This window comes from Barbatula barbatula, assembly GCF_947034865.1.
Source record: "Barbatula barbatula genome assembly, chromosome: 17".
NCBI classification, from domain to species: Eukaryota; Metazoa; Chordata; class Actinopteri; order Cypriniformes; family Nemacheilidae; genus Barbatula; species Barbatula barbatula.
The window spans coordinates 1001058-1021473 of record NC_136780.1 but is presented as its reverse complement, the minus strand read 5'-3'; the positions used below and the strand labels follow the sequence as shown (position 1 = coordinate 1021473).

Sequence of the window (20416 nt, the reverse complement as noted above, 5' to 3'; positions counted from 1 at the left end):
CTTACACACACACACACACACACACACACACACACACACACACACACACACACACACACACACACACACACACACACACACTCTCTCTCTCTCTCTCTCTCACACAAACACAACATCTCAAATCTCTGCAGCTCACTGTTTAATAAAGATTTTACATCCATTAAAAGTATAATGATGTGTTATGGAGATTTTAAAATGGATACTTGGGACCAACTTAATGAAACTATTCACTGAAAGTCTTCAATCATCTTGTATACCCAAAAGTAACCAAACTTGACAGTTGTTTTAACGTGTTTAGTGCTGAACAATAGAAATATATGGAAATTCCCAGATGTCAGATCTGTTGGATGTTTCTCTTTGTTTGTCGCTATTAACTGAACAATAGGAAACCGATGCGAATCTTTCGCGCTCGGTGTGAACACACGGTTACTGCGGCTCCAGTCCAGCAGAGGAAAAGAAACAGCAGTGAGTGTTGTGTTGATGTCCATGAGGATGATGATGATGATGATGATGATGAAGGTGCAGGTGGATGTGATGTGCTGTAAGTCAGTAGGAACTGATCTGTCTATGCTGGATATTGATGATCTGATGACAGAAATCTGTCAGCTGAAGAAAGAGGTGAAGTTACTGGAGACAAAACTCAGAGAGAGAGACCAACTCAACACAAAGGTTTGGACGCATTCAACATTCATTTCATCTTTAACATCAGTGACTGTCTGTCTGACAAATATAAAGATGAGCATTTTTTTACTTTCATATTGATCCTTTTAGACCCAATGGAGGTGCAGGGAGACAGTCCAGAACCATTTGAAATGGAGGAGAAGCATTATCTCATAAATGGAGACGTATTTCTGATCTGTCTGTACACCAATAGTCTGCCACCAAAAAGCTCCCAAACAGCAACGGACAAAGATTCTCATATGTGCTCTCAGTGTGGAAAGATCTTCAGTCGTGAATACCACCTTAATGAGCACATGAGAGTTCACACCGGAGAAAAGCCGTATGGATGTGATCCGTGTGTTTTGCATCAGCAGCGATCAGCAGTGGATCTTCTCTATCATTCTGGAGTGAGGTCATTTCAGTGTGAACTGTGCAGTAAAGCATTTATTACAGCATTTGCTCTGAAGAGCCACATGACGACTCATACAGGTGTGAAGCCTCATGTCTGTTTCATGTGTGAAAAGACTTTCTCAACACTCTCCTATCTTAAAGTGCACAAGAAAACACACACCGTTGTGGCATCTCGTGTGTGCTCTGAATGTGTCCTTTACTACATCTGATCAATAAAAAACACCACTTCTCAAGAAAATCAAGACGTCTCGATACTCACAAAAAGATGTGCAGCAAAGTTCATCCTCAGAGAACTGTTCAGCAGTAAAATTACCTGTTTAAATGTTTTCTGCTAAATGTATTATTTTATTATTCACATAAGAGAAATATTTAAAACATATTATCATGTTTCTGAAAGAAAATAAGGAAAAAAACACAAATGTTTTTGAAGAAATAATCTAAAATGACTGATGAACTCAGCCAGTGTTTGTTCATTTCAGTCTTATCGACTTGCTTATTAAATGTTTAAAAACGAAGGACTGGCTGCATAAATCTGTTTTAAACTACACTAACAAGTCAGCCATCTGATTTCTTTTCTTTAAGACTGGAATTTGTTTTTCAAGTGGAAAATCTAAGATCTGTATAATTTAAGATGATAAAGCCTGATCATTCAATATCATCAATTCCCCTTTTCCCCCTATTTTATTAATGATTATTCCTCATAGTTTTGTTTTTACATCTTTGCAAATTTGTCTATTTGTTATTGTGAATTGTGTTATGTCTTGCACTTTCATAACATTGTGTGATACATTAACACTTGGAGATGTATGGAGCGATTTTAGTCTCATTAATTATTCATGCGTAAAACAAGATACACACACGCGTAAACAGTTTCGCATGCATAAAACCTAATTTACGTGCACATAGTATATATTTACATTTACGAAAAGCAATTCACGTGCGTAAAACAAAACTATTTTCTCACAAATTACGTTTCGCAAACATACAGCTGCGCACATAACTTTCGAAAAGTTAAAATGTACGCGTTTGTCTTGTTTTACGAATGTGCAAATCGTCACACACGTGTGAATCGCCTTGGACGTGTGTGTGTGTTTTTTGAGACTCTCCTGGCGACGCAACCCCTTCCACTTGGGTTGTCGTACTCTTTAGCCAATCAGATTCAAGCTTACCATTCAACCAATTACAGGACTCAAGGAAAACGGCTCTGCGCAGCTTTGGTGCAGGCGGCACATATTTTGTTTTGTAGGCTTGTCTGTTTTTATGTTTTTAAATGTTGCTTACGTTACCATTACGATGTGTTTATGTGGTTGCCAATCCAAAATAATAGAGTTGTTACATGAACATAGATGATTTTGGTTACATGTGGAATAAAGTTTTTTAATCCACTGCAAATCTTCAGTTTCCTCCCATTTTGCGATTCATTGCTGTATGGCATGTCTATTTACCTTACCGTGTTTCTATCTGCGGTCAGTAGTATTGTCAAAGACGGTTTGTGTCGTTTTTTTAAATTAAAATCTGATAATACTAGTTAACTTTAAATGTAGTAATTTATTAGTATGGGTCTATACAGGCTAATATATCTATCCATTAGTAAAATAATCCCTTCAATGGCGTTTACAGAAGCCAATAAGCAAGATAACATGTATGTCTAACTAGACTATATTAATTTACATGAAGAAAGAACTACAAAGTCAGGAGAAACATTACAGTATTTCAAACTGACTTGACAGAACGCATAGTGAAATGAGACCAGGTGGACAGCAGCGAAGTAAATTGAGTATTGTATTTTATTTAACAGTAAAAAATATAATAAATTGTACCCACAAAGCTGCGCAAGCCTGGAAAAGATCGTAATGTGATTAACGTGCGGTGAGGGTGATGCATCATTTCCGTTCTATTTGAGCCAAACTGCACTAAAGTTGCGCAGAGCCGTTTTCCTTGAGTCCGGCGCCCTCAGCGGGTTGTGATTGGTTGAATGGTAAGCTTGAATCTGATTGGCTAAAGAGTACGACAACCCAAGTGGAAGGGGTTGCGTCGCCAGGAGAGTCTCAAAAAACACACACACACGTCCAAGGCGATTCACACGTGTGTGACGATTTGCACATTCGTAAAACAAGACAAACGCGTACATTTTAACTTTTCGAAAGTTATGTGCGCAGCTGTATGTTTGCGAGACGTAATTTGTGAGAAAACAGTTTTGTTTTACGCACGTGAATTGCTTTCGTAAATGTAAATATATACTATGTGCACGTAAATTAGGTTTTATGCATGCGAAACTGTTTACGCATGTGTGCATCTTGTTTTACGCACGAATAATTAATGAGACTAAAATCGCTCCATAGAGATGCAACTTCAGGATCACATTCTTGAGTTTATTGCGAGAACTAACAATGAGGAGTAACAGCGCCCTCCACAGGCACAATGAGGAATAACACGCATACAGAACAAATTGTATGTTAGTCTCAAACTGCACTGAATTATAAAAAACTATCATTGACCGAAGAGGTTATTTGAGAATGAATGCTTGTAAACTTGAAATGATTAATTATCATTAATAATAATGAATTGATCTCTCCCGTCTGCTCTTGTTGAAGAGCGCGTAGGGGCGGGGTCGGGGTGTGTCCGATACCAGTTACGTCAAAGTACACGTGCATATTATTAATAAATACTCCAAATAAATTCATAAATATGTAAATGTAACTTCTTGTGAATACAGTTTCCTAACTTACTAAAAATGAAATGACGTCTGCTTAAAACCAAGATGACCCTGAACGTCTGCAATAAAGTTTTGATCGTTGCGTTCGCGCATACGCGCCTGCATGCGCCTGCAGCGCTGCGCGTGACCTGGAAACACTCTTTAACTTTCGTCTGCGCTGAAATCAAAAGTGAATCCAGTCAGTCGGCGCTCAGACATGAGCTGACAGGACTTCAGTAACGGCGAGGAACCCCGCGGATCACACATCGGGATTATATCGTGTTCGGTGGATCGTCATGGAAGTCCGGAGGGCATCGGGGGACGCGCAGCCGCAGCTGACCGGCGACAGGACGCTCGAGTGCCGCATGGATGAGTACCTGCGCTCGCTGGGGTTCTACCGCAAAAAGATCGCCAAGGACGGCTCGTGTCTCTTCAGGGCTGTGGCGGAGCAGGTCAGAAAACCGACAACTAACTTTAGCACCGTGTCGTGTTTATACACAGGCAAACGCATTTAAATGCACTTCGGAATAGTTTAAAACATTGCGTGTGTAACCTTAAAGTGACTCGAACATTATTGATTTCACTGTTTGTGCCAATTAAAGACAAACTGTTTATTATTTAATCTACAGCATAAATTAGCTTTAGCATACTAGCTTTGTTAATGTTGATTATTGCGTGTTTATCTTTTTTAAATGTTACTAAACAATGTCTCTAAAAGACACTAGAAGTACATATATGGTCTTTATTGTGTGTGATATTGAGTTCCAGTGTGCTTTGTATTTATTGTAGCTATAATGTGGCATAAATGATATAAGATCATTATAGACAATACCGGTTTTATTGCGGTATTACATCTTGTTTCAACACGCCTGCAGGATTCGTTATTTATTGATGTCATTATATGTCTTTTAAAATGTACATTTACTGACAATGACTCATATTATAATGTAAATCTGCAGGACATGTTTACTGTTTGTGACGTCATGGCTCATGGAAATGGCATTTTCAATGGAATAATCATAATGAGCTGTCATAAACGTGTTATTCTTGTCGTGACATCTGATGATCCACACCTAAAGCCGTCTGATGTTTTCTTCATACTTCTTACGTGTATGCACACTTTTATTCAAGTTCTGTACATTACACGTGTTCACTGGGATCATGAGTTTTTCAGGTTTAGAAGTCAGGTTCATGCCAGCTGTACATGAAAACACGTCGTAAGAAATGACGCATGGGTGTGTTTGTGTTTTCTTCACAGATTTTGCAATGTCAGAGTTTGCACACCGATGTTCGGATGGCTTGCGTGAAATATCTGAAACAGAACAGATCCACTTATGAGCAGGTGACATGACAATAAATGTGTTTAATGAACTTGCATATAGCGTTTCTTTATCTGTATGTGTGGAAAACACAGGTGATGTGAAGCACCCAATTGACCATTTACGTTTTCTCTGTACCTGGGAACTGGATCAAAGTGCACCAAACTCCAAAATAGTGTGAGCTGTTTGTGTATGAGAATAGTGATGTAGACTTACGTGATGTTTGTGTCTAGTTCATTGAAGGTGATTTTGAGAAATATCTGGAGAATTTACAGGATCCTAAGGTAACACGTGCACACAAACCTTAGAGCTTTGAAAACATCTTTATGATTTGATAATTTAGTTGTGATGTGACTGACATGTTGTTTTTTCTTATATGTTTGTTCTGTGTTCAGAGCTGGGTTGGGCAGGTGGAGATCACCGCTTTGTCTAAACTCTATAAGTAAGATCGCTACGATATTAGTGTGTTTCGTTTGTTTGTTTGTTTGTTTCTGTGAGGCTGTGAGTTCCTGGCGATATTTAATAAATGCTTCATTTTTCTTATTGTTAACATTTACATTTATTCTCCTCGTGTGGTTGTAAACGTGCACGCGAGTCTTTCCTCAGTGGAACACAAAAGAAGATATTTTGAGAACGGTCTCAGTGGGTTTGTGTCCGTGACAAAATATCTTTTGTCGTCTTCTGCAGAAGAAGGAAACGCGTACGGGAGTGAAAAGAGAATGAATTTAGTTGTCTTTGGGTGAAATGGGTTGTTCATTATTGAGATGTTGAAATAGCTGACTGTGTTTGTTTATTTTGATTTATTTCCAGGCGTGATTTCATCGTCTTCCAGCAGCCTGATGTACCTCCGGTCAGCATCACAGAGAACGGCTTCCACGATAAGGTGCAAACAAACATCCGCTCCGAGATATCGCATGAAATCAGTTCATCATGTTTAAACGCTGAAATCTCTCTCTTTCTGCGGTTCTGTTAGGTGCGACTCTGCTTCCTCAATGGAAACCATTACGACAGTGTTTACCCACAATCCTTTGAGAAAAGTGCAGCTGCATGTCAATGTATGTGACGTGATGAAGCTATTCGAGTTTGTTTGTCCCTTAAGTATGTTTGTGAAATGAAACTCTCTGTTTGGTAGCGATCCTGTACGAGCTGCTGTACGATGGAGTTTGCGGCGTCGACCGCAGTGTTTTAGGTCCGTGTATGAAGGGAGGTCGGGGACGAGACAGGCTGGACTCGGAGGAATGTAAGAGCAGTGAAGAGTCCGACCTGGAGGAAGAGGAGTTCTGGTGTGTTTTTCTAAACATCCAAGCAAACACTTTATGATTCGTGAATTATTGTGGCATGTTAAGGTTCACCCAAAAATAAAGATAAATGAGCGTTGATAGCCGTTGAGACTTTTCTTTAAATATCTTCTTTTGTGTTCCTCGGAGGAAACCAAGAAATGCACAAGTTTGCAGATTGTTTTGTGTGTTTGTTTGCTCCCCATCAGGTCCAGTGACGTGAAAGAGAAAAGCGTGAGTGAAATGAAGACCAGATCATCACACAGGGTGCTTCACTCTTTCTCCTATAGAACGTCACATTATTCCAGTGGACTTTACTCGGAGATGGTGATGATGTGACTGTGTTTTAGGGTCGTGGACGGGGCCGCGCTCGAGATGGGGGACGTGAATTTCTGTCCACGAAGGTCCAGAGATCCTTAAACCCCGGCCTCTACAGGAACGTGGAATATGACGTCTGGCTTCGTTCTAAACGTCGTACGTGTCTCTGTAATGTGTTTTTTAAAATGTTGTTATTGTGATTGAAAGCTAAAACATGATGTGCGTGTTTGTGATTGCAGTTCAGCAGCAGCAAGATTTCCGCATGGCTGCAGGGATGCAGTATACTGTTGGAGACAAATGCAAAGTAAACCGCGCGTGCGTGCATGTGTCCGTGTTGACTTCTTTTCTTGAAGGTTTGTAAGATGATGTAAAGATGTTTTCTGTCTCAGGTGCAGTTGAATGGGTGTTTCTACAGCGCTTATGTTCGGGAGGTCAGTCCTGACAACGGACCCGTCACTGTGTTCATAGAGGAACTCGGCCAACAGTATGTGTTTCTCTACTCTCCCCGTGTGTTTGTACATGTGTGTTAAGGCGGGTTTTTTTAACCGGGGTAAGCGGACCCCTAGCGGTCCGTGGTGTGATTACAGGGGGTCCGTATATAGAAGCTTTTATTTTTATTGAACAATGGATAACGTCGAAACACCTTGGTATATGTGTTATTGTTACAGTTTTTTTTTTTTTTACACATTATACATAATATAATGGCTACTTCCATCTGTTTTGACCTGTTTAATTGTTATATTAACAAATCCTAACTCATGTCTGTCTGTATGTGTCTGTGTAGACAAACTGTGCCGTTGTTGAACTTGCGTTTACCGTCTGAAGAGCCTCAGTCTTGGCAGAAAGTGTCTGAGAAGAGTAAAAGACAGCCGGCGCCAAACAACGGACACACAGCGTCTGGTATGTTCTCTTTGAACACACACACACACACACACACTACATCACAGCACATCATCTCTTTGTCACGCACACACAGTCATGGTTTGGTGTGTTTAAAACTAGTCTGAAACTAGCATGTCTGTGTTTATTAATTGGCTTTTAATTCATTTCGAGAGCTGCGATCTTTCTTTGTCTTTGTAGTACCTTACTGCTGTTAGTTGACCTTTTTTGTACAGCACTTTGGTCAGCTGCGCTTGTGCTAAAAATGAACCTTGATGTGTTGATGTAGAGTGGGAGAACAGAGGAGGCCGGAGATCAGGTAAAGCGGCAGCTTCTACTGCGTCCGGTGGCCGTGTAAACAAACAGCACTCCTGGCCTCCTCAGAGCACCGCGGACGAACAGACGGCTGGACGTGGCAAACTCAGGTGTGCTTTTTAGTTGTGGCATAAACAGCCGGAATGTCTGGAGTCTCAGTGTGGTATGATCTGTGTGTGTGTTTGCAGGAGATCTGATCAACGCAGCAGTCCCGTGTGTGTACTTCATCAGGAGGAAGACGAGAACGCTCTGCTGGAGCTCCTGCACAAAGACGAACGCAACTTCCCTTCACTTGGAACAAGCCCGCAAACGGTGATGTCACAACACACACGCGCATTAATGGCACATGACACCCTCATTCACAACACATGATGTGATGTGTGAAACTAAATGTTCAGCTGAAATATTCTATAAACGAAAACACCGATTTTTATAATTCAACATAACACATCTGATAGATTTTATTCTCTTTGTAATGTTGTGAAGTATAACTTACAATAACGTGCAGATGACTCATTTCAATAGTTTGAGGAAGACCGGAGATATTTGTTACTAAAGAAAAATCACTTGTTTCATAATTGTCTTGGTTACTCAACGTGCTTTTAATAAAAGAGACACTTGAGTTTATATTGTGTGTGTGTGTGTGTGTTCAGGTCACGGCTGTCGAGGTCACGAAAAGAGGAGGGGACAAGAAAACCTCCCGGCAAAAAGATCACAGGGGGTCCATCTCGGAGACAGGTGAGGGGCGCCTTTACGTCTCAGGTGTATCTGAAATAAATGAGTCAAGGCAATTGTCATTCATGCTGGTTTCGTGGTTTTCAGACGTGACAGAAGCTCAACAGAAGCCTGCTCAGAGACGAGGGAGTTACACAAGAGAAAATCAAAAGGTGAATGTTCGACACATGACCTGCGAGTTAACTTCGTCATTTCGAAAAATGTATGCGACGTGTTCATCTGTGTTTTATTTAGTTTTTTCAGAGGAAGGTTGTAGAGGAGTCAGTTCAAAGATCAACTCCCACTGTCCCGACTCCATCTCACACCGAGACACCTTCTTCAGATAAGACTGCGGTCCAAACACAAATCGACTCTGTAACAGTTTTATCTTCTTCACATTCTGTCACAGTAACTCCCACTACCGCCGCCTCTAAACCTCCCGGACAAACTGCCCGGGTCCTGCTCACAGCTGAACCTTACTCACATTCTTCCCAACCAACTCAAAACACCCCAGTGAGCGCTTCTGCACCCCCTCAGGTTACCCCCACCCCTGTCCGAACTCCTGCTTCGGTCTTACCCCCAGATGCCCTTGTCAAAACCACACCACCATTTCAAACTGCCCCGCGAGTCTCTATAGCCGCCCCTCCAGTACCTGTTTCTGCACCCCCTCCTGCCCCGGTTCAAACAACTGCTCCTGTATTAGACACTCCACACCTGTCTTCTACAGCCCCTCCCACTGATGGGGGCAATGCTCCGCCCACCGTCCAGCCGGCAGCGGACATTCGTACCATCACACCTACTGCTGAGCCCACTCAGGCTCCGCCTCCAGTCACACCTAACACATCAGAGCCACGCCCCTGCGAATCACTGGAAACACCTGCCTCAGGTAAGTGTTTTTATTTTATTTAATAGATCAGATTAAAAGCATGGAGGTGTAAAATGAATGTAGATTGTTGAGGTCAAATAATGTGGATTTGTGTCAATTTGATGAGAAATGTTCATATTGAGATCTTCAATGATACTGACTTAATTGCAGACTTGACCAATCTGAGCTCCGTTTGACACGTTGTTGACATTCAGAAATATCTGAAATGCACATGAGATTTAAGCATTTGCTCTCCATTTAATCTTCTCGACGTCTTGACGAAATAAATGAGATCTGATGATGTTAACCATTCCAGGCACATTTTTTTCAAAAATATCCACAAATCTAAATATCTTCATCTTCAAAACGTACACGACGTTTTTCCTTGTCCGTCAGGTGCAGCGTGTGCTCCTGATCATCTGTCTCAGCCTCCGCAGCTCTTCTACCCTCCACTTCAGTGGTCTCATCTCCTTCAGGATCCACTTTACCCCGGTTTCCCTCAGAACGAGAAGGGAGAGGTGGAGACGCTGCCCCCGTATTCCCTCTCGCAGAAAGGAGAAGATCTACCGCAAAGTAATAAAAATAGCATGTGCTAAAAGACGTATAATATAGAGAGAGAACTTCAGTTTGTAATCTTTAGAGCTTTCATGTTTTTTTCAGATATCAACGTCCTCAGGTTCTTCTTTAATCTCGGCATCAAGGTGTGAGTTTATAAATCTCTACCCGTTTCTCACGCTTCATGTTTGAAATGTTGAGCTGAATTTCTAACATGTTTTCTCAGGCGTACTCTCAGCCCCTATGGCCTCCCATCACATATCTGGGTCCTCTGACTCAAGCCTATCAGATGCACCACCATAGAGCACCGCCCCCTTCCTCCAGCGCTACCGCTAACCCCGCCCCCATGACCTCATGGCAACTAGAAAATCCTCCGCAGCAGAATTTGACTTCCACCCTTGACATCTCATTGCAAGGCCACAGTCACGCTCCTGCTGGATCTGTAGACATGGGAGGATATCACGATCACCCCCCACCCATTCAAAGGCAGGTACCGGCGAGACCGCCAGTGCCCTGGTCAGTGTCCCCCGGTCCAGGTGCCTACCCCGAGGCATACCCGGTCCAGTTTTCAAGCCCACCTTGTGCACACCCCGCGAATCAGATGTACCCGCCACCATCCGCCGGTTACCACCAGCAACCTCAACCTTTCGAAGCCATAAACCACGTTCCTCTGTCGTTGGTGAGAAGTCAAGATAGTGGCCAAAGATCCATGAACCCCCAGTTTGGATCCTTTCAGACAGCTGCGTGTTTTCCCAGAGGTCAACCTGTGAATATTCCTGTTTCAGTGTCGACAATGGAACAGTCCCCCTATGGTCATGTTGTGCAACCCTACCCGATGAGTCCACTCCAAGGAGACATGGCGCATTTGAATCCTTTGGCCAATGGAAACTTCGGAAGACCAGGCGTATTTCAAAAAGGCGCTCTGGTCACAGAAGATCCCACTCGACTGCATCACCCGTACTGTCCCGAAGACGAACAAGAGTTGGTCAGCATTGACCTCCGAATGGGCCAGAACTTCTACAGTCAGTCGTACAGGGGTGGAGGAAGGCGTGGCCAAGATGACAGGGGAGGATATAGAGGGAGGAGCCACCGTGGACGAAAAGAGCATTCGGGACGGGGAAGACAAGACGAGCAGCCATACGGTGGTAGAGGACATTATGTCAGACGAGGGGCGGGGCCGAGGGTGGACACACTGTAAACATTTCAATGTTGTACGGAGGATAAACACCAGTCATTGGTTTACAATGAGCCAAACTGCTTGAGTTTGAGGTGTTTGTCTGTGTGCTGTTTTAACTGTTTCTTCACATTCTTATTTAATCAACCCGTTCACTCCTGAAAATGTAAATGTGTTTGCATAAATTTTCTAATAAAGTCTTGCAATGAAGTTTTTTGTTCAGCATTGTTTGCACGGGCCGTCAATGCACATTTAATGGAAAACGTGACTATAAAACCATCATCCAATCATATTTACAGAAATGTTTGAATCGTTTGAAAAAACTGTTTTACTAAAGCTGAAATGTATTTAATTTTAACACATTTTGTAAACATAAATACTTCATACAAATAAACGCTCTGGTAGTATGTGATTCTACAGAATCAGATTTTGTTTTGGTGATGGTGTCTCGTTCACATAGAAATGTCTTATCTGTTTTGCTTGTTTTTTTGTGTGTTTGAATGTTGATACGAAGTGCCTGATTTATTTGCACATCCAAAAGATCTTGTTAAAACACTGAAAACCAATAAAAGCCAAAAGATCTTCTCTCGTCTCTTTCCATTTGAACTCAGTTTATTCAAAACAATGTCATCGGCTGACGTGCCTTTGATACAACAGAGTTGTGTGTGAATCGTTTTAATATCGTACAGCTTCAGTTCATCTCAAGAGCCCCGAACACAAAAGCCGATATGTTTTTTTTTTAATATGATGTAACATGATTAAAATATTTTATTCAAATATACAGTTGCGTGTTTGGCATATTTCACACCACCAGAAAGAACCTTAATGTTAATGACAGCAACAATTCACCCGGAAACATACATCTCTCCAGGTTTCATTCCTAAATGTTGTTCTCTCTTCTCTTCGTATTTGCTTTCGTCTCAGTCGATCTGTCCAACAAATTACGCCAGCGACAAAGAGAAGATGTATATTTGAAATGGATCCACAGGGCGGTGAGGGTGTTTAATAGTTCAGACAGTCAGTTGGTTTGATGTCACATTGAACGGCGGCCCTGTGGGATGAGATTTCTGGAATTCTGTGAAATGAGATCTTCAGTCGTCCAGGAAGAAGTAGTTGCCGCTCTTCTTCTGTTCCACGTCCTGAAAGAGATTTTCTAATGAACACAAGCACTGCCAATATTTGAATATTTTGTTCATGGGTATTTGAAATGGTATCTATAAGCCTCAATGCTGACTAGGTAGGGAGCCTACAAGGCTTTGACAAAGCCCCTAAAGAACAGATGCCTTTCCAGAAACCATGTTTACCTTGATGGAATTAAGTTTGTTAATTCTTGGTCTGAAGTTGTTGGGGTCCCTTCTGAATGTGATCCCCAGCTGCGCCAAGAACTTATTCATGCCCGCCAACAGCGACTGCGGCCTGATGACATCAAACAATCACGTCAATGTCACATTCAACATCCCAAAAACAACAGACCTCAAAACATCCACTCTGAATAAATGAGACCGAATACAATCAATACAAACTGAATATAAAAGAGGAAACACGTACGCATTGGCGATGGTGCTTCTGGAGGGAATGCCGTCGAACACGATGACCCTGTCTGCCAGGTAAGTGGCCATGATGAAGTCGTGCTCCACCACAAACGCAGTCTTCTTCGCGTGGAGGATGAATCTGAACCAGACGAAGTAAAAATGGAAAATAAGTCCCACCCACACGAGAAGATTGACATTTATGTTAAATGTGTAGATCGGTTACCGTTTGACAACTCTGGCAGCCATGAGACGCTGCTCAGAGTCCAGGTAAGCAGACGGCTCGTCGATCAGATACACGTCTGCTGGTTTCCCTAAACACAGAGCCAGAGCCACACGCTGCAGCTCACCACCAGACAGATTCTGAACCTGTAAAACACACACAGAACCCATCAGTGTACTGTACGTGTGTAAGAACGCAGTGTGTGTGGTGATAGCGTTGACTCACGTCCTGGTCTATGATGCTCTCTATCTGCATGGGCTTCATGACATCAGTGACAAACTGAGGGTGCGTGTATGCATCTCTGATCTTATCGTGAAGTAAAGCTCGTACACTGCCCTGAAAACACAAACACACAGAGGTAATGAGTGTACAAGCATGCGGCCACACACCAGATAATATGAAGATTCAGCGATACACTTACTTTAAACTTGGGACTGATCTTCTGTGGTTTGTAGCTCACATTCAGGATGGGTATATCACCTGAGGACCAAGGTTATTTTAATTTCCTTAAATTACAATTTTTAAAACGTTTCCGTCCACTGAAATCAAATCAAATATTGGCCTAAAACTAATCAAAAAACGGAAAGTTTGCTATGGAAATAAACTGAAATAAGTTTAAAGCACTAAAATTATAATAATAATAATAATAAACAAAAACTAAAAGAAAATTAATCTTAAATAGGAACAACATTTTTTAATCTAAATTAAACAAAGCTACAATAACTGCTGAGGACACAAGTTATAGAAAAATGACTGAAGAAAGTGTGTGGCTGAATTGTACCTCCTCCGTCCGGTTTGAGTCCTCCTGCTAGCATTCTGATGAACGTGGTCTTCCCAGTTCCTGCCAAAAGCAAAGTTCTCTTTAATCAACACTGTGAGGATCTTAAACTATGACCAGCATCATCGCTGCTCTCATGTCTCACCGTTCTCTCCCAGCATGACCATGATCTCAGAATCTGTGAACTCTCCTTCGGTGATGCCGAGCGAGAAATCTCCCATGCTCTTCTTCATATCAGGATACTGATAACGACACATCTTTTTCACTTCCTCCTCAGCTGCCGTCTCTGCCACCTTAAACACCAGTGACGTCTCCCTGAAGCGCAGGTTCTCCGTCGGCACGTAACCGTCAAGGAAAATATTGATACCTGAAACAAAGAGAGTTTGACTCTTCAAGTTTTGCAGTGACTAGTCCTCAAAAGATTTTGGATGAAAGCTCTTGCAGCTCACTACAAGTAAGAGCGTGTGTGTGTGTGTGTGTGTGTGTGTGTGTGAACCTTCTCTGACGCTGAAGGGCATTGTCACAACTCCATAAGCGCTGGGAACTCCATACAGACAGCAGATGAAGTCAGACAGGTAATCCAACACACTCAAGTCATGCTCCACCACAATGATGTATCTACACACACATACAAACACACTCACTGAGATCCATATAGTTTATATGTCATAAACGCACACAACAAGAAAGGAAAATAAATATTTCCTCTCAACCAAAAGTGTTTTTCCGCACCTGTCTGGAGAGATGAGGGAGCGGATGGTGATGGCGGCTCTCAGCCTCTGTTTGACATCGAGATAACTGGACGGCTCGTCGAACATGAAACTGCACAGAACAAAAACATCAGCGCTACAGAGCTTTACACTCAAGAGAGATGAGAGGACGGACACTCACATATCAGCTCTCTGAATGCAGACGACTGCGCAGGCGAATCTCTGCAGCTCTCCTCCGGACAGGTCCTCAACGCAACGGTCACGCAAGTGCAACAGATCTGACCAATCAGAGCACAGGACACCACAATTATTCACACGCCGCATCGTCGACATAATGTAAAATCATTTCACTAGGCAAATAAAGCGTACAGACCTAGTTGTTCGCACACCTTCTCCCCTGTTTTAGTGTCATCCTTCCGGCTCAGAATAGATCCTACTGACCCCTACAGGACAAACAGAAACATTACAGCCATAGAGACTCTGAAACACAACTCAATGCAGTCTGATCTACACGTGTCTTCCGTACTCGGACATTTCCCAAGCATGCGCAGGAATGTTTAGCATCGTCATACTGACCTTAACGGTTTTGGGGATCTGATCGACGTACTGCGGCTTCACGATAGCCTTCAGATCGTCCTCCAAAATCTTAGTGAAGTAATTCTGCAGCTCGGAGCCGCGGAAATACGCCAAGATCTCCTGCCAGTCTGGTGGGGCCTGGAAGGGCAGACATTTGTTAAGAGACCGTGGTTCCGCAGGCAGAGGTGCATTTGTGTGTTACGCCGACTCACGTCGAATCTTCCCAGGTTTGGCTTCTGTTTGCCAGCCAGGATCTTGAGAGCAGTGGACTTGCCAATACCATTAGTACCCACCAGCCCCAGCACCTCTCCGGGGCGAGGAATGGGCAATCTGACAAACACACACTCCTTTAGATTACACAACATATACGGAAGGATAAACCAGAACCATTATGAGTCAGAGAAGCGTGTTTGTACCGGTGAAGTTTGAAGGCGTTTGCACAATATCTGTGTGTGGTTTCCTTCTCCAGGTTGCTCGGCAGATTTACGATGGACAGAGCGCCAAATGGACATTTCTTTGAACGAGACGAAAAATGAAACCATTAAGCGTGCATAAAAACCGTATAAGATTAAGATGCACAAAAACATACCTTGATACAGATTCCACAGCCGATGCAGAGAGATTCAGAGATCCAGACGATTTTACTCTGAGGAGTGACCTCAATACACAGTTTACCTGAGAAAACACACGCGTGTACATGTGAGCGGCAAGCAGACACCAAACCCTCTTCAGATCAAGATCACATTGGAATACAGCGTGTAATCCGTACCCATGCGCACCACAGGGCAGCTCTTCTTGCACTCCTGACGACATTTCTTGGGTTTACACTTGTCGTGGTTCACAATAGCGATTCTGGTGTTTTTGTCAGCCATCTGGACCGGTTTGATGTCACACGCAGGTGACGCAGATCCACAGGAACAGAGGAGGTCTGGACCTCACTGCAGACGAACAGAAGAGAGACACGTATTACAAGAGTTTCTACAATAACTACACCACACAGACCTCAATCGATCTCATACTTTAGCCCGGGAGGATCGACATTTTTTTCCGGATTTCTATAAACCAGTGCGCTGATCAAATCTGCATTTGGAACAAGCACTTAACACGTATAGCTTCTCAATTCTGCCGATACATGATCAATGATTTGAAGACCTCGTACTGCACTTCAGCTTCTCGTCGCATTTCAGGCTGTGAGGTAAACAAACTCTGCTGGCTATTTTAATTAGGGATGCACTGCAAGTTATCGGCCAATAAATGGTCATTTTAATGTTATCGCTAGGGTTGCGCAATATCGCACATGTGCATATCGCAATATGCATCGCGCTAAATGAGCTATTTAACTCATCGAAAAGTTATGTATGGTCAAAGTTTTAGGTCGATGCAGATAGTGTAGTATCTATCCGGCACACGTTAGTGGGGATATGCGTGGTTGCACATGTGCTTTGACGCAAGTCAATCAACAATCTAAACAATACTTATTATTGTTTGTTTACAAAGTGTCGGATTTGTTTAATGCAACAGTAAAATAAATAATTTCCTCTGGTTAAACTTCTTCATCTGCAGCTCACAGATGAAATCCAGCACAGTTGTCTTTCTGTGATCATTCATTTACGGCTTTTAGCATAACATAGTTGATGTAGATACAGTGTTTAAGAATGTGTAAATCATAGGAACAAAAGCATATTGTTTTATTCAGACTGCTGTCGTCTTGAGACCTGTTATTGTTTTTCTGGGTTGCTGTGAAAGAACATCTATAATTTGTTCATTAAATAAAAGATATCCCAGAAAAGTTTGAAGCTTGTCAGCTTGGTACGTGATTTTCAGAGGAATGAAGAGAACTAATGGTCACCTTGTTTTCTGCAGTCAACGTTTTCAAATAAAGCACTTGTCCACTTTTGCGTCTCTGGTCTTAAGTCTTAGGGAAATTTTGTTCATATTTAGAGACTGTATATCGGCCACATATCGGTTATCGGCCAAAATGTACATATCGGTGCATCCCTACTTTTAATATGGTCCGCCCCAACCTCCTGTCAAATGAATTCGCCCTCATGTCATTGAAAACCTCTATAAGACTCTTTTCTTTCCACCGACAAAAGAAGATATTTTGAGTTCATCCAATGGAAGTCAATGGTGTCTAGTGTTGTCGCTCTTCCAAATATATTATTTTGTGTTCTGCAAGATGAACGACTCTTGAACGAAACAAAGTGCTTGATATCTATCAGCGGTTCCAGGGCAGAAACATCTGTCCCAAACGGCTTCTGGAAAATCATCATATACCCGTCTATCACATCCAGACAGACCCAAAGACATCAGATACAGTGGACACAAGCCGCCTGTCCCTCCCTGACAAAACCACACCGGTCCAGCTGCACACATCAGATGAAGGTTTTCCTCCGTGTGTCTGTCTGTCTGCTGTCAGACAGACAGCTCGTGGATCTGTGATGAATGTTGATGCTGAGTTGCCAAATGTGAACCCACGTGACAGCTAAACATACGCACATAACACACAGTGCATCAATACACGATGTTTTTTGTGACGTTCAGTCCTTCTGGAGAAACATGAACATACGTGAACGCGCTGGATGTTGATGTTTATGGGACTGGATCATGAAACCAAGCCGACTCTTTTAACCATCGATATAACACACGTCGCGTTTTGACACATCTGCGCTTTTAGAACACGTGTGCGCGTCGTGACGAAGTTACACCACGCGCGAGCGATCGAGACAGCGATGACGCACGTGTTTCCCTCAGCTTTCCCTTGTCCGTTCTCCTCCCGATCCATCCTTTGATTTGACCTCATCGTTTTAAAAACGTCGGTTTGATGAATGTCTGTTTTGAACGTTCGTGGGAAAACGGGCACATTTCAATGAACTGGCGAAGGCCTCGCGCACAGGGCTGCACGCGCCCGCAGCTGGAGTCTTTCCGACATCCACACATCATAAAGCAATAATAAAGAGTCCGCTCACCTCTCGGCGACGCGACTGTCGCGCTATAACGCGTTATTACACGCGAAAGGTCTTCTCTCTGTTTGAAGAAATTGAACAGCGCGTGTTGTCTCGGTGCCGCGCATGAGACAACGCCGGCAGCAAAGATGGCGCCTGAAAACGTGACGCGGGGACGCGACGGGGCAGATGCACGTCATCAGAGAGCGCCGGTGCCGGGTAAGCCCCGTGTGGGTGTTTATGGTTATATTTCGTGTTTTTAGGCACAATGCACTTGAATTGAAGTTAATCTTGTAAACAAGAAGACGCACAAGTGGGAGATTTGTTTGTACTGTGAGTAACATTGGCTTTGCTGTAGATTTGATTGCGTGTAACTTGCATATTGTTTGTATTTATACAAATGTTTACTTGTTCATGTGAATAACGGCCCGCTTTTGCATGCTTCTACGGTAAACATGACTGTTTTGCAGTTTGTTGGTTACTATTATACAAAAAGAGCTTGGTCTTTAAAGCCTGTCTTGCTGTCTGTACTTGTTAGTTTAATTTATTTAGTTTAGTTTTTGAAACAATGCAGTCTGTGATCAAATCCAGTGAATGTTTATAGATCTTTTATTAGATTTTACAGTAGTGATGACAACTGTAGTCACTGGTCGTTTGGTAAAACTATTGTTCACTATTGCTTTTTAGTAACCATGGCAGCCGCCACCAAAACCCCCCCAGGTGCAGACCCCAAGCAGTTGGAGCGCACGGGTACCGTCCGAGAAATCGGCTCACAAGCTGTATGGTCGCTGTCTTCCTGTAAGCCAGGTGTGTGACCTTTCATTCATGATCATTTTTTCTTCATCCGTTGTGCAGCTGTGTTTAGTTGTTTTCTGTGTGAAGGGTTTGGAGTCGATCAGTTAAGGGATGATAATCTGGAGACGTACTGGCAGTCTGACGGATCTCAGCCGCATCTTGTCAACATTCAGTTCAGGTAGAGCCGATCCCACGAATGATATCCTGATCATATCTAAGATAATGGTTCGAGCTAAAGTATTCACTGTACAGTATCAATAACAAACAAAATCAATCATTTCCTTCCATTTGTATTTGTGGGAAAATGTATAATATTCAGTAGAGCAGGTCACTCAAAATGTCTATAGAGTCAAACACAATGCCCTTTCTGTTGTCAGGAGGAAAACCACTGTGAAGATGCTGTGTATTTATGCCGATTATAAATCCGATGAGAGCTACACCCCCAGCAAGATCTCAGTCAGGGTTGGAAACAACTTCCACAACCTGCAGGAGATTCGGGTAAGAAACACCAGTCATGTTACCATCTCACTCGATGAGTTTAAACAGTATTCCGTGGACAAGTGTTTTTACATAATGAGTATTCAACGGTATATTTGATTAACATGTTTTTCATTGTGTGGGAGCAGCAGTTAGAGATGGTGGAGCCGAGCGGTTGGATTCACATCCCGCTGCTGGATCTGGTGAACAACCCAATCAGAACCTTCATGATCCAGATCGCTGTGTTGGCCAACCACCAAAACGGGCGTGACACGCACATGAGACAGATCAAGGTCTACACGCCTGTGGAGGAAAGTTCAATCGGCAAATTCCCACGATGCACCACTGTAGACTTCATGATGTACCGCACCATCAGGTGACCTGAGCTCGTATGGATGGACTGAGCTGCAGACTTTGTCTTCATCTAAGACTCTATCCTGGATTGAAATCACTTCATGTTCTATTAAAATGTGCCAAGATGTGTTTTGTCAAGTTTTCTAAAGATCAATCCGTTTCAATGTGAACGCTACAGAAAATAAATGGTTGTTTTTGAAATTTCTTGATACTGATTTACAGCAGGCGGGTCTCCATAATACATACCTCTCCTGTTATAAAGTCTCATTTATGAAGAATTGACCAGAAGTTTGTTCTGTGTTTGTTTTATCAGTGAGGTTCAGTGAGGTTGAAGGTAAACCAGTAGCAAAACTTGAGAGCATGTACATTTTAATTTGTGAACTTGTAAATTAAGTTTTTTTTTACCTGTACACTCACAGCCCCAACGTGAAAACTTGAAGCTGAATGTTGAGATTTGCACTCGTGGACAAGACTCACAAATCTGTCTTCTGAATTTTAAGTTGCAGAAAAATTGTCACAAATGTGTAAACTGGTGTTTACACGCTTTCCTAGATTCAGATTTGAATAGCAACTACAAATAGGCATCTACAACCTCTAAACCTGTCACTGCAGTTTCAAATCTTCCCTTCTTGACTTTTGCTGCTTCTTTCACGATAAACTCGATGCAAAACTAAATTGTGCACTTTAAAGCTCAGAGGAGAGAGGAGCGGCATTTAATGACGTCACCGGCCCCTTACGGCAGCAAAATCACAATAGGTACAAATACATACTTTACAAGTTCACAAATTAAAATATGTACAATCATATTGTACAAAAAGGGCAAATTCAAGCAAGATGGAAAGTTAAT

At 42.5% G+C, this 20416-nt stretch overlaps 3 protein-coding genes across 4 annotated transcripts; 2 read left to right on the top strand and 1 right to left on the bottom strand.

Annotated features, from left to right (window-relative positions):
• Positions 1 to 3940: 3940 nt before the first annotated feature.
• Positions 3941 to 11767, top strand: otud4 (OTU deubiquitinase 4). Its single transcript, XM_079477843.1, has 20 exons — positions 3941 to 4218; positions 5025 to 5108; positions 5319 to 5369; positions 5481 to 5527; positions 5896 to 5968; positions 6059 to 6140; positions 6218 to 6368; positions 6572 to 6629; positions 6713 to 6836; positions 6920 to 6984; positions 7070 to 7164; positions 7465 to 7580; positions 7849 to 7984; positions 8063 to 8186; positions 8528 to 8612; positions 8697 to 8761; positions 8844 to 9474; positions 9850 to 10026; positions 10114 to 10154; positions 10235 to 11767. Exons 1-20 carry the CDS (start codon positions 4063 to 4065, stop codon positions 11204 to 11206), a joined length of 3333 nt encoding a protein of 1110 aa, XP_079333969.1. The 5' UTR covers positions 3941 to 4062; the 3' UTR covers positions 11207 to 11767.
• Positions 11597 to 18164, bottom strand: abce1 (ATP-binding cassette, sub-family E (OABP), member 1). Its single transcript, XM_079477844.1, has 18 exons — positions 17968 to 18164; positions 15768 to 15936; positions 15588 to 15673; positions 15415 to 15512; positions 15211 to 15328; positions 14999 to 15136; positions 14796 to 14865; positions 14604 to 14700; positions 14445 to 14534; positions 14209 to 14330; positions 13858 to 14079; positions 13716 to 13775; positions 13356 to 13414; positions 13160 to 13270; positions 12938 to 13080; positions 12731 to 12853; positions 12487 to 12598; positions 11597 to 12321 (listed from the first exon to the last, which is right to left on the bottom strand). Exons 2-18 carry the CDS (start codon positions 15868 to 15870, stop codon positions 12274 to 12276), a joined length of 1800 nt encoding a protein of 599 aa, XP_079333970.1. The 5' UTR covers positions 15871 to 15936; positions 17968 to 18164; the 3' UTR covers positions 11597 to 12273.
• On the top strand, positions 17477 to 20185 carry anapc10 (anaphase promoting complex subunit 10). Of its 2 annotated transcripts, none has more exons than XM_079477845.1 (5): positions 17477 to 18162; positions 18631 to 18750; positions 18826 to 18916; positions 19116 to 19236; positions 19365 to 19990. In XM_079477845.1, exons 1-5 carry the CDS (start codon positions 18093 to 18095, stop codon positions 19593 to 19595), a joined length of 633 nt encoding a protein of 210 aa, XP_079333971.1. In that variant the 5' UTR covers positions 17477 to 18092; the 3' UTR covers positions 19596 to 19990. The 2 variants fall into 2 exon arrangements, with proteins under 2 accessions (XP_079333971.1, XP_079333972.1); XM_079477846.1 differs by having other exon boundaries at positions 18148 to 18276; positions 19365 to 20185.
• Positions 20186 to 20416: the final 231 nt, after the last annotated feature.